We start from the raw sequence: 13,034 nt of genomic DNA on the forward strand, positions 1-13,034 counted from the left end.
CATCCTTTTGAGTCAATTCACTCAACTCCTAAGTTAAGCAATTTATTTAACTTTTGCTTTTATAAAGTTTTTCAGGATGAATGAGTTACTAACTTTCCTATAGAAAACACCTTTTTGTAAGCTTTGAGCTTTATTATAAGAAGATTATTACTAAATGATATGAGTGCATAACTTTGCATGACTAGATGAGCCAGCAAAACCAGTGAGGAGTGTTTTCCTCAGTGGTTAATCAGACTAAACATCTCCCTCCTGCCTATTTTTCTTTTTTGAAATTGCCTTCACCAAAATGAATGTGAAAGTTACCATTGCCATTTGTTTATTTGGAACATTTATAAACCTCCTACTAACCAATAGAGTCTAGGCAGCTTAAACAGATAATAGCCAATGGTGCCTCAGAGTTAGTGCTAATGACATTGCACTAGCATAAACCAGCACTTGTGCAATGTAAGCTAGACAATGGGAAAGGTCCTAGTCTGTGCTAGTTACATTATACAAGTGTATGTATTGAATCCTTGATACCATCCTGTACATTTAAAACAGCCAAGTTATTCAGTTATGGCAAAGGTGTATACATTCCCCTGGCAACAGCCACTAGATGTTAGAATCTTGCAGAACAAGGTTTCTTCACCCAGGCTGCTTCTGATTATATTGTTTGCTGTTTGGCTCCTGCCAGTTGATAGATAAAGTAGAGGGTATGTAAAGGTGTTTACACACTTCTTCCATTTCCCTGTTGCTCCAGCTGCTCCTCTGCTTCTGAATCTTAGGGCTACAGCAGATCTTGGAAAAGAATGTCCCTGGCTGTCTAAGCTGCCAGGTATTGGTCCTTCAGCAGGGACAGCTTTTTCCTTGCCTGTTGTTGTTTTTCACAGTTTGGATCCTCATGGCAGATATAGGAAGCATCTGATAGCTCTCTGAGGAATTCAAGCTAATGTTGTGGGAGTCAAATATACTTTATAGTAGATTAAGAGGGAAGAATCTTTTTTTTTTCTTTTTGAGCCAGTACTAAATTTTGTTTTGGGGAAACTCTGCAGCTCTGTTTCAGTGGTGGGCAGGAATGAAGGCAAAGGAGGTATGGTCAAAAATACCAGCATATTGTGCTTAGTGCTCTTCATGTTCATAACCAAGCCTTATGAGAAGGCATTTCAGCCTTTTAAACTGTGGAGAAACAACAGAAAACTGGGAAATCAGCAAACAATTGGTGATTGAGGGAGAAGGGGTGAGGTCTAGAAAAGGAGGCAAGTCCATCTGGGAAAGATTGGGTCCCTTGGCCCCAAGTCACCCATTCCTGTGTTAGACTGTGTTTTTGGACTGTGGTACCAATCAAATCTATGGGTTATTTTAAGCTGGTAGGATTTTGAAGTGGTCCACTGAATCAGATTAATACTGCCCTGTCCTATGGCATACAAGTATTTAATTCAGTTTATTTGTTGCACCAGAAGTGCCAGACATATCTTTCAATTAAAGACATTCCAGATTTAACAAATAATTTGTTTATTTTTCTCTAAGATTACTGAAGAATTAGAGAAGGTAAAGCAAGAAATGGAAGAAAAGGGAAGCAGTATGACTGATGGAGGTAAGGTCATCCTTAAACTCCTTCCTCAAAGCTCCATCTTGAGAGCTGTTTGATAATAGTTGAGCTATAGCTCCAGAACAGAACGCCAGTGTAGAGCAATACACCTACCTAGAAGGGGTATCTGAGTCGCACTTAGAGTTTGTGCTCTGTTGGCGCATAGAACTTTGTGCCTTGTTTGGTACCTTTTACTTGGGTCTTTGTGAAAAGAAGGAGTGATTCTTGAGCGCTTTTGTATAACTGATGCAGGCAGAAGTATGTTCTTGGCGGGCAAAAAGATAAACATGTACGAAATGCCTGTTGTGGCTTAATTCCATTTTAAAATCCTCTTAAGTATAAACCTTACTTGAACTTGCAGTGCATTATTGGAAGAAAGCTTTTTGTGTGCAGCTGTATCCTATCTGCAGTCCATTGAGATTTGTGAGTCTTTTATAATACTGAGTACTTGGAGAATTTGATGGAATTTGTGCTAGCATATATTGAGAAGTAAATGTGCAGAATTTTTTTTGCAATAACCTTTTTTCTCAAATATAATGTTTAATACTATCACTATAAATGCTGAAAATGTATGTACATTTTTAATGCACATCTTCAGATCCAAAATGTCATGAAGGTGCTAGAATATCTTCTAATTTTAAAATAGCTTCCATGTGAAATGATGAATCTATAAAGTCTTGTCTCCAGAGTATTGTCATTCTTTTGTTCATTTAGCTCTCCCGATTAGCAGAGGGAGTGAATTAAGAAGAAAAAGTAATACCTTTCTTTGTGCAGCAGACTGACAGAAAAATGTACTGTTTTGCATTTTCCCTTTAAACAGCTCCTTTAGTAAAGATTAAACAAGCTTTAACCAAACTGAAGCAAGAAACCATTCAGATGGACATACGAATTGGCGTAGTGGAACACACGTTACTTCAGTCAAAGCTGAAAGAAAAATCAAATATGACTAGAGATATGCATGCTACTATAATTCCAGATTCTTCCATCGTTGGTACCTATTAAATTTGCTGGATGCAGTTATTTTCTACACAAATCAAATTTTGTATTTAATATATTTTTACATTATGTTTGTCGTGTTACAGAACTGTTAACTCTGCTTGTATAAATGCAGTAATGTTACATTTTCTGTCCAATATGATTTATTACATACCTTTTTGTAAAATAAAAATGTACATTAATAAAATATAATTAACCTTTCTGGTATGTTAAATGAAAGGTTTGGAATGAATGTGGAAGAAGACCAAAGGTTTGATGCAAAGGCTTCTTGCTAGTTAGATGTTTTTTGGCGCTGTGAAATCCAGCAGAGCCTTGGGACTGCATCCGGTGCTACAGTTGGCTCCAGTGTAGTCTGCTTTACGCAGACTACTGAACCGTCTTCAGTGCTATGAGGCTAATGTGCTTATTAGGGCAAAGAGATGTAACTGCTATCGCATACTTCAACATTAGCCTTCTCTCTGTATTCTTAAATTAGTAGATCATTTGTCAAGGATTGTAGAGAGTGTAGTTGAGTGTGGTCTGTTGCATTGGAGTAGACCTAAAGGAGAACTGAGGAATATGTAGCTTGTTTCTTTTGAGTGTGCAGAATTGGTGTGATGGCCAGTGGAGGAGATGATTGGATGACAAGGGTATTTAAGCCAATGGGACCTGAAGAGGAAGCTCTTTGGACACGAGAGGTTTGGGGGACAAATGGTGACATGTGGGAAGATGCTATCAAAAACTGAAGTTAATCTTCAGTCCTGTGAAGAGAGAGGTTGAGCCAGCTTCTGAATCAAGTTGGTGCTGGTGAAGGAATTTGTGTTTGTAAGACATGTCAGACTGGCACATGCCAATTATGAAGGTTCTTTGCTTTAAGAGTAACACTGCTTGTAATACTACGATCTCCCCAACCAAAGTATAATTAGCTTAAGGGGAAGATGGGATCCAGACACATTATCTACCAGATGGAAGGTTGCCCCTACAGCAGACCTGAGTTGAATACTTGTCTTTAGAATACAGGTCCATTATCATCCATTGCTGAAAACAGCTGCAAATATTTTTTTCCAGGTGATAACATTCATTATTGGTTACTTGCAAACCTAAATTTTATTAGTTCTTTAAAAACTAAAGTGGAATGTATCTATGAAAACTGCCTACTATTCATATTTTAGTGGATAAGGCAGACATTCTGCACTGAGATCAATACAAGCTGAGTGTTCTTCATTACTGCAGATGACATTTTCCCTGGTTTAGCCTAAAGCTACTTTCCAGTCAAGACACAAATAACCTACATGCTTAACAATGCTATCCTGTCCGTGTCTACTCTGAGGTAAACCCCACTGAGACTTAATTCCTGGAAGTAAGTATTTCCTGTATAAAATGAATAACACCCCCTATTCAAATTCATCATTGTTCACAGCCCAATGCTAAGCATATGTACTTAAAAATAATTCCCATTGAATACAGTGGCACACCTAAGTTAGGAGCATATATGATTGTACATCTGTCATAAATCCCACAGTGTCAGAAAATATCCCCCAAAGAATTATTCTAATGGATGGTTCTCTTTGTAATATCCTCATTTCCTGAAGCTCACGATGTCAGAGGAGTTACAATGTGAAGTAGGATGTTGCTATGATATTCCCAGAGGTCTTGTCTTCTCCAGGTTGGCTGTGTTGGCCTAAAAGGGAATAAATTGGTTCCCTGAGACACAGGAGCTTATGATACTGAGTGCACACTTCTGAGCGACTTCTGGTCCAGCAGGCAGATACTTATGTATATGACTCTGTGCAATACACTGGATAGCCCCTACAAGTCTGCTGGTTTGCTACCTTCATAGCTATCTTTAATAGCTATCTTTCCACGGGATTGGAATTTTACTAGGAAGTGGGGAAGGGTCAATTCTTGGATTCTCCTGCCCTGTTGTTAAGCTTGCCTAGGTGCTTAATTAGCCTGTCTGATTAATTTCTTTATAACCTTAAAGCTTTGTCATTGCTGTGCTTGTAGATATATTCTCCCATGCTACCAGCAATTGCCCTGTCAGAATAATTCCTTGGAGCAATGGGCAAGCTGGTAAGCAAGAGAGCCATTGGGCTTGTTCCAGTTGCATGCTCTTTTCTTCCCCCACCCATAGGCCGATTATTATGAACTGCACTGGAAGCAGGATCCTGATTAGTTTTCACTTGTTAATATTTTGCATGGCTTTATTAATACATGTTGATGTATTTATAAGCACCCTTGGAAAGATTTGGATCTTGAAAGGCTTGATATAAATAATGACTTAATAAGAAATGGAAGGAAGGAAATAGCTTTGGTGTAATTGCAGAAAACATTAATGATTTCACTAATTTGGTTGACATCCTTGCGACATAAAAGTTTCAGAATTGGTAAAGAAAAGTGAAGATGTAGATACTCAGAAAAAAGAAACCCCAGACTGACTTTCTCAGGCAATGGAAACTTGTTCCTTGTGCAACAGAGAGGTGTGTTGCACTGTAAGGAATGTCTGAACCACATAGTTATTAGTCATTCATAATTTTATTTCCTTATTCCTATGGGGTTTCCCCCATGACTCATTCTGCCTTTTTGCTTGTTGTATACCATGAGGCTTCTGGGAAAACTGACATCACCCAACTGTTATTGCTATTCTTAGGTTCTTAGAGCTGGAGTGCTCCTTGAAAAATGATACAGACTAACTGATGCAAAAATGCAGCAAGCCTTTTGTTCATGCCAGGCCTAAAAGATATGGTCCCCAATAAAAGCAGTCCCGTGCTTGGGTCACATCTCCCTCTCAGCCCATCCTCCTGAAAATTTTGCCTCTGGCCTGCAGTGCTGCATTCTTTGGGGCAATCCCCAGAATAAGAGGTTGTCAAATGAAGATATGAAGCTGCCTTAAAATGGTTAAGATCATTGCTCAGTGAAGTTCAAAGTAGGTCAACAACAAGAAGTCTGAATTCACATGGTCATAATTATGCTCATTTATTGCATGGAATGATTTCCCATTCAGTGACAGATTGTGCTTTTGCTTGATGAGGAGTCTCCTATGTGAAGGTATTTCTTACAATAAAATAATTGTGTGGAACTGCAGGGCCTTTCTTCCTATCCTTGCTAACTGTGTGATTAATGGCTGCGGGTTTTGATTATTGTAGCACTGACATTCACTCTTCAGAACAGAGCCAAACGGTTGATCTGATGAAACACAGTTGGTGTTTCAGTCTTAGTGTTAGGCTGTGTGAGGCAGCCCACTTTAGGCATCTGATTTTGGAAACAAAGAGCAGCAAATTCCCAGGTGTGTCTTACATTTTCATCCACGTGGGAGGTGCTATTTTGATTCTTCTGATCCTGCTTCAAAATGCCATTGTGGAGCACAGTGGGGCCACACATAATAATGTTAATCTGTCAGTTTCATGTGTGATGCTTGGTAAACCATTTACCCATTTGTGCTTCATTTTCCCATTGCTTTGTATTAAAATGTCTGCGAAATAAAGCACATAATATGCTAAGTAATTGAATTAATTTCAAGAATTAATTTTCAAACCTCCTCCTGCTGCCTACGTAAATCCTCCCACCTTTATTATACACACTTGTTCATCATGTTCGCTCATGAGCTCCATTGTTGTATGAGCTTAATGTTGTTGCCGCACATCTGCATTGAATGTGACTGTATTTCACTGCCAAAATGAGCATTATTAATGAAGAGTTTTTGGAATCATTTGACAATAAAGAGTTCCTTGTAAGGGTATGTTTCTCTCTTTCTTCCTCTACTAAATGTGCAAATCTACCTTACTGAAAGCAAACTAAATTAGAACAGGAAAACTTTGCTTCTTTCAAGGGAAAAATGTCAAGGTTGTAGCATATTAGAAAAGGAAGACTTGGCATAATTTACACTGCAAGTGTTTAAATGCAGGAAAAATTGTAATGTTTATGACTTGACTTCATTTAGAACTGCTGTAATAAGAGAAAGATATGAATCTAACTAATGCCTTCCAGCATGGATCCAAAAGGGAATTAACAATGTAAACCTATAAATTTTTACTCAGAAATAGCCCATTGAGTTCAGTGGTGCTTACTCCCAAGTATGTTGGATTGCAACTTTAGTGTCAATAAGATCTCAATTATCCATGAGAACATTTTCCAAGAAGTATGCATGTTGTTCAGCAGGGAGATGCCACTGTCTCAGAAGAATTCCTTACATGGCCAGCTGAGTTGATCAGAACTAAACCCTGGTGATATTAGTTCAGGCTGCATATAGAATAAACCTTTGAATAAAAAAGAGTCTTGTGGTACCTTTAAACTTTATGGATTAATTATGGGATAGTTGTAGCTTGTGCTGTGATAAATCTGCTAGTTTTTAAGGTGCACTAGCAAAAGAGTCTCCTGCATTGCTGCAACAGATATACAGACATGACTAGCTCTTTGAACTGTGTGAGGAAATTCATAATTGAGGCTTAGGGTTTTATGCCATTGCGTCCCTTCATAAACACTGGCAAGTTTTTCATAATTCTTAGGATGAAAAATATTTAGGAACTAAAAACGAATGTATGCCACCTCCCATTTCTTATGTTACCTACCTTAGTCAAATCTCTGTTACTCTTTGTACCTTTATACATTTTCCAGCTGTGTCTGTATATTTTTAAACTTATTGTAGTTGTAAAACTATACAAATTACGTGGCCTTTAAGTACTCAAATACATACATCTTGCTTTGCTTAAAAAACTCAGATGAAGAAAGGAAATTAAGAAAGGGATGGGAGATAAAAATTATAACTATGGATACAAAATAATTTCAGTTGTCTGACTGGTAATTCTCTATTCCTGATGAAAGGGATCTCTTCCTAGTATTCAACTAGTGCTTAAGACACTCCCTGTTTCCAAGATCTCTCCACAGTGAGGACTATAAACTTCCCTCTTATTTTTAGTGGAAGTTGAGGCATTAAGAAACTAAGCTTCAACTCCTATCCCAGATTAAATATTGATCAGAAACCCTTCTACCATACATCATCTTGATGAAGATTACCTGTTAGCCACATCAGTGCAATGTCCCACAATGTTTTGTTTGCTCAGGGATATACTAACAGATGTGCAAAAAGTTTCTGTAGCCGCACATTTCGCCCTTTCCTTAATCATGCAGACTATATAGTTGCAACTGCCCAAGACCAGATCAGTTCTGTATGGTTAAGCTTACCATTCTTAGCTTCTTTGGGGATGGAAGGAGAAAGATAGTGTTTGCATCTTCTTCAGTGCCTCCTTCCTGGCACACAGACACAGGGCTAATAGCTTGGGGGCATTTACACTGGGGAAAGGGTTAAATACTCTTCCAGAACTCCTCTGTCCTGATCTCCAAAGCTGTTGCCTGCGGCTGCTAATTAATTAAAAGCAAAATGGAGATGAATCTCCTCTGTCATATCTAATTTGGTCCTTAGTTAACCCATTATGTTTGTCCATGTGAATGAGTTTCTGTAGAATTCTGGATGGTTCCCATGCATGTGAAACAATGTTAGGTTTTAACCATTAATGTAGCAGCCAGTGTGCACACAACTTCAGTCTTGATAAGTGCAAAGCAAAGTGCATCATAAATTAATCTGAAATATGTATGATGATGGCTGTCTTTCATAATTAAATATGACGTTTTGGACTCAGCCCCATTCCATGCTGGAGAAGTGAATTCAACTGCAGAAATTGGGACCAGTTCTGGTCTGATTGCAACAGTGTGATACGATCTGGACAAGAGTAAACTGGGCATTGATGGACCTTTGGTCTCTTTTGTTCACTTTGCATCATGGATGTGTTAATCTTCAAATAGCTTGGTTCTTTTCCTGCTGTTCTCTGACAAATGGATATACTTGTGAAATTGTATCTTATTTTAACTGGTTTATTTTAAAGTTGTTTCTGTTATGATGCTTATATAATTCAATACTGAATTCTTCTATTTTATATTGCAAGCCACCTTCGGAAAGCCATAATCTTGTCAGGCAGCTAAGAAATCTATTAAATGCTTATGTACATACATATGAAGTATTAGGTTTCCCAAGTCCATTTTCTGCATAACTTATTCATTTGTCACTGGTCTCCATGTGGCCTATGCTCAAATATGAGTTGCACAGACACAGCTGTTCTTTGTGTAGCCCCACAACTTCGCCATCTCTCTTATACCATGTACTTACAGGCAAATGGAGGAGTATTGGAGTAGTTTCTCCACTGAATTTTGGAGCGTTCTGAGCAAATGTTCTGAAGAAGTACAATATACCCAACTATGTGGTTGCACAGACAACCATTAGAGTAACTTTCCATTGTTCATATTACCTAGAATTGTCTACACACAGAGTAGTGAGGTCCACATGGTCAGGGAAGGCAGGGCTGCAATAGCTTCTTCCTCCCCCACCCCATCCATGCCGGTTGCATGCTACCTCGTTTCCATAACTACACACACTACGTACAGGCTGCTGTGTTATCCTGGGGAGGGTGCTTACTAGCCACCCTGGCATTCTAGAGCAGCACATGGGTTGTGGAGTGATTTGGCAGCACTTAGTATATGATACAGATAATTACGGAAATAAAGCAGCACACAACTGGTATGTGCAGGACGGGAAGAAGAAGCTGGCAGGATTGCTTCTTCCTCCTCAATTGTGCAAACTCTGCTAGCGTTCCCCATCTAATTATACTTGGAATGTCTAGATTACAACATTTCCTGCAGAGTCATTTGTATGTAAACTTCCAAGCTGAACACTTTGTTTTGCTCGTTTCCATAAGATGAGGCAATGATATATGGCCTATGTGGAGTCAGTAGGCAGATCTGTTTCCTCATATATGCCTGAACTTGTTTCAGAAATAGGGATCTCTGCTTTGGTTACTTAGCTATCCTAAAGGCTACCATTAGTGGTTGTAGTGGATGAAAAACAAGCTTCTGAAAGCATTTTAATAATGTTGCTGCAGATTGAAAATACACCTTTTCTTTGCAAAGGCACATGCTAAATCCCTACCTTGCAGGAGAATGGCCTTTATAAGAACAGTAGTGCCCAACTTGATGTCATGCACATGATTTGGGCTACAACTGCCATAAGCTACAGGATTGGCAATGCTGACTCAGAATGATGGGAACTGAAGTCTAAAATATCTGGAGGACCATAAGGTTGGGGAAGGCTGATCTGAAAGGGAAAGTGCTTTATTTGGGTTTTCATTCAGAAAAACAATGACACAAGGACTGAAGCAAGTGTATTATCCTACATATATTTGCATTATCCTACATAACTACCTAGAGAACTTGAACTGTGAAATGATACAGAAACGTTGTTGTTGTTGTTGTTGTTGTTGTTGTGAGAATGGATCCTGATAGTGGATATGGTTATGCTTTGGATACCAAACTGATTTGATTTGGACTAAGGAATGAGGCTTGTGCAGTACTGAGAATTTCAAATGAGAAATAAGGCAGAACCCTTAACATACTTGTTCAAATATGTTTATAAAACCCTTTCTTTAAGAAGCTGCACAGTTCTTCTGATTGATAAAGTTGTTTACAAGGCCTAAAAGCTGTTGCAGGCCTACTGTGTGGTGTGCCCAATGAACAGTGTTATGCTCTAATGATTGGGATGCAAGTTATTAGGTGCGTCTGTGATACAGGGGAGAAGTAGCCCCAGCACTAGCCCTCTAAGGAAGGACTACTGCCCAGTGGCAGAGCACCTACGTAATTTCCATGCACATGCAATTTCCTGCCATCTCAAAGGAGGACTGGGGAAGAATCCTCTCGGAAACCCCAGACAGCCTCTGCCACCTACAGTTTATAGTCATCTACAAACTAGGGCAACTTTCCCCAGCCTTGTGGCCCACAGAAGTGTTGCATTACAGTTGCCATCATCTCAGCCAGCACAGCCACTGGTGCTTGGCTGGACCAATAATGTGACTTGACAGAGGGCAGCGTTGTATGTTCCTTGCAGCGGTGCTACAGGGGTTCCCTGACTATACACAGAAGATCGCAATCTCAGCACATTTCCCAGATATCAGCACCATGGAATTCTGTGGGACTTGGATATAAATGAGTGGGCTTGTAATTGCATGAAACGAAGACACGGTAACAGATTTTATAGTCATGCACTATTATACAACAGGCCACCAAACCAAACTGCTGTTGATTTGGTGGGGCCTTCCAGATGCAAAGAGTTTGTGATCTGCCACTGGAAACATGCTGTCCATGGAGAAAAACTCTCCAATTCAACTGTGTGTGTCTAAGTGAGTCATTTAGAGTCTTTCCACTAATTTAAAGAATGCACATTAACTATTAAACCACTTGCTTAAATTACTATAGCTAGTCCGAGGTACTGAGATACTGTTTAAGTGGGGAGAATTGTCAGCACAGTATAATGGAGATACCATCCTCTTCTAATGTTCTTGGCAGGGGAAGGGGAATTAGCATTGTTCTGCATGTAAAAGGTCCCAGGCTCAGTTCTAGGCATCTCTATTTGGAAGATGGATGTGGCAGGTGAGATCTCTTCCTAAGAATCTGAGGCTGCTGCCATGGCTGGGGAAATTCTGGAGTGACAGTACAACACATCTGAAAGTTACTAGGTTGAAGAAGGCTGGATTATATTAGGCTGACTGGAGAGAGATTCTGACCTGGTGTGAAAAACCATCTTACTTTCCTAAAACAAATATTTTATTAATATTCACACAGCTGTATTTAGAATCATGGTGGCAATCTCAGCTCTGCTGTCATTTTAATTTGCAAATTCTCGTGCCTGTCCAGTTGGTTCCTGTATGTGGAAATCGGGGTGCTGCAGGGTGAGGGTGGTGCTGGCCTTTTAGGCAGCAAAATGCTACTGCTACCTTTTGCTCCAGTTTTATTCCATTTTAAAAATTGCAGTGCTCTCTCTCTCTCTTTCTCATATTGTCTTTTATTGTGCTATTGTATTTTATGGTTTTAAGTCTTGTTTTGTGGGCTGTCTAGAGAGTTTTGGCTATTGGATAGTATAGAAATGTAATAAAACACATAAATAAATAATATATTTGGGGCTGGCCCTGGGGAAATCTCAAGAACTGGAACCGTGTGGCATATGGCAGCTTGTACCTACAGCTCTTGTGAGTCCAGCTTATTCTCAGTTCCTGCAAAAGTATGGCTCAAATCTGGTTTTACATGCAAGGTTGAGCATTTGCCTTTAAATGACCCACCCTGCTTGACTCATCTAACTTAACATGGCAGCTGCTTTGTACAATTTCACACAATGAACTGCGGCAAACAACAAAATTGCAATATAAAATGTCCTGTTCACATATATAAAAGGGTACCCAGGACAGGAAATCATAAAAAATCTTTGATAAATTGGAGGACCAAGTTCCTTTCAGAGGCCCACCGAGCAAAGCTCCTTCAGAGTTCACGTCTTCAGCATGAAGCAGAGTGAGATGGTTGTAGCAGGTGACAAAACGGGAGGAGCGCCAAATGTTGTCATCGACTCCCACCCTCCACTGGCCTACCATGTGCAGGGGGCACTGTTGAGAGCCTCGCCAGCTGCTCTTTCACTATCACATTTGCCGCAATTAGAGACTGCTGGGGGTGGGGGGGGGGCTCTCTGGAAAAATCACATGCTCTCAGCTTCTCTCATCACACATCTTCATTTTTGTTGCTGTGTTGGCTTTATGAAAAGCCATGTGACCAGAAGCCACAACCACCAGGCTCTCACAAGATCTGTTTTGCTGAGCTCTCACGAGAACTGCACGGCCTGAAGAGCTGATGTGCTGGCAAAGAGAAGGGGAAGAAGTGTATGCGGTGGAGGCCGAGGGAGGGGAGAAGGGCCACAATACATTATGGGAAAGGGTATGAAATAGTTGCAGTCCATGTTCTCTCCTGCTTTAGGCAGTGAGAGAAACCCTGGCCTGGGTCTGTGCATATTATGTTTCCAATGCTAGAAACATTAGACCAATGATGTAATAATGATACTAGCATTTGAAATCTATCCGAATCATTCTTTAACAATACCACAATGTAAGTCAGTAATATTATTACATAGGTTGTGGCCCGGTGAGTTATGAAGCAAGGTTTGAAACAAATTTTGACTTTCTACTTTAGTTGTCAGTTCCTTCTTGTATCTACTGCAATGCTATGCTAGCAAAGCCTCCCACATTTCTCCCGCTTTTCTGGTTATCTCCTTAGAGACATCTGTCATTGTGAGAAGCAGATCTTTAATGCTCCGACCCCCCACCCCAATGGTAGTTACTGGTTGCCATTGTAGAATCAGCATGAGCTAGGATCTTTTGTGTTAAAAAAAAAATCTGGGCACCTTCAACATAATACAGGAAAGGCCAAACAAGTCAAGACCAGGGAAAATAACCTATAACATATCTGTATGGTGTCAGTGTTTTGCTCAGGACAGAGGCTGGGCTATGTATCTCTCCAGGTAGCTAAATCCACATTCACACCTTCATGTAAACCAATCTTCAACTTTATTAATATCAGAACTTGAAGTACAAAGAATTAATACATGCAGAATATTGATAGTTAATGGTAGAAG

The 13,034-nt window shown here is 39.7% G+C and overlaps 1 protein-coding gene across 7 annotated transcripts in view; it reads left to right on the forward strand.

Moving 5' to 3' along the window:
• IFT57 (intraflagellar transport 57) overlaps window positions 1–13,034 on the forward strand; it is a 72,325-nt gene that overhangs the window by 24,737 nt on the left and 34,554 nt on the right. For 6 of the 7 annotated variants that reach the window (XM_044441706.1, XM_044441708.1, XM_044441707.1 and 3 more), the window contains exon 10: window positions 1,507–1,573. In XM_044441706.1, the coding sequence (XP_044297641.1) occupies window positions 1,507–1,573 (67 nt within the window). Of the gene's footprint in view, window positions 1–1,506; window positions 1,574–2,387; window positions 6,277–13,034 lie in introns of those variants that run through there. The other variant, XM_044441711.1, reaches the window with a different exon arrangement.

This window comes from Varanus komodoensis, unplaced genomic scaffold (genome assembly GCF_004798865.1).
Source record: "Varanus komodoensis strain SLA01 unplaced genomic scaffold, ASM479886v1 scaffold4, whole genome shotgun sequence".
NCBI classification, from domain to species: Eukaryota; Metazoa; Chordata; class Lepidosauria; order Squamata; family Varanidae; genus Varanus; species Varanus komodoensis.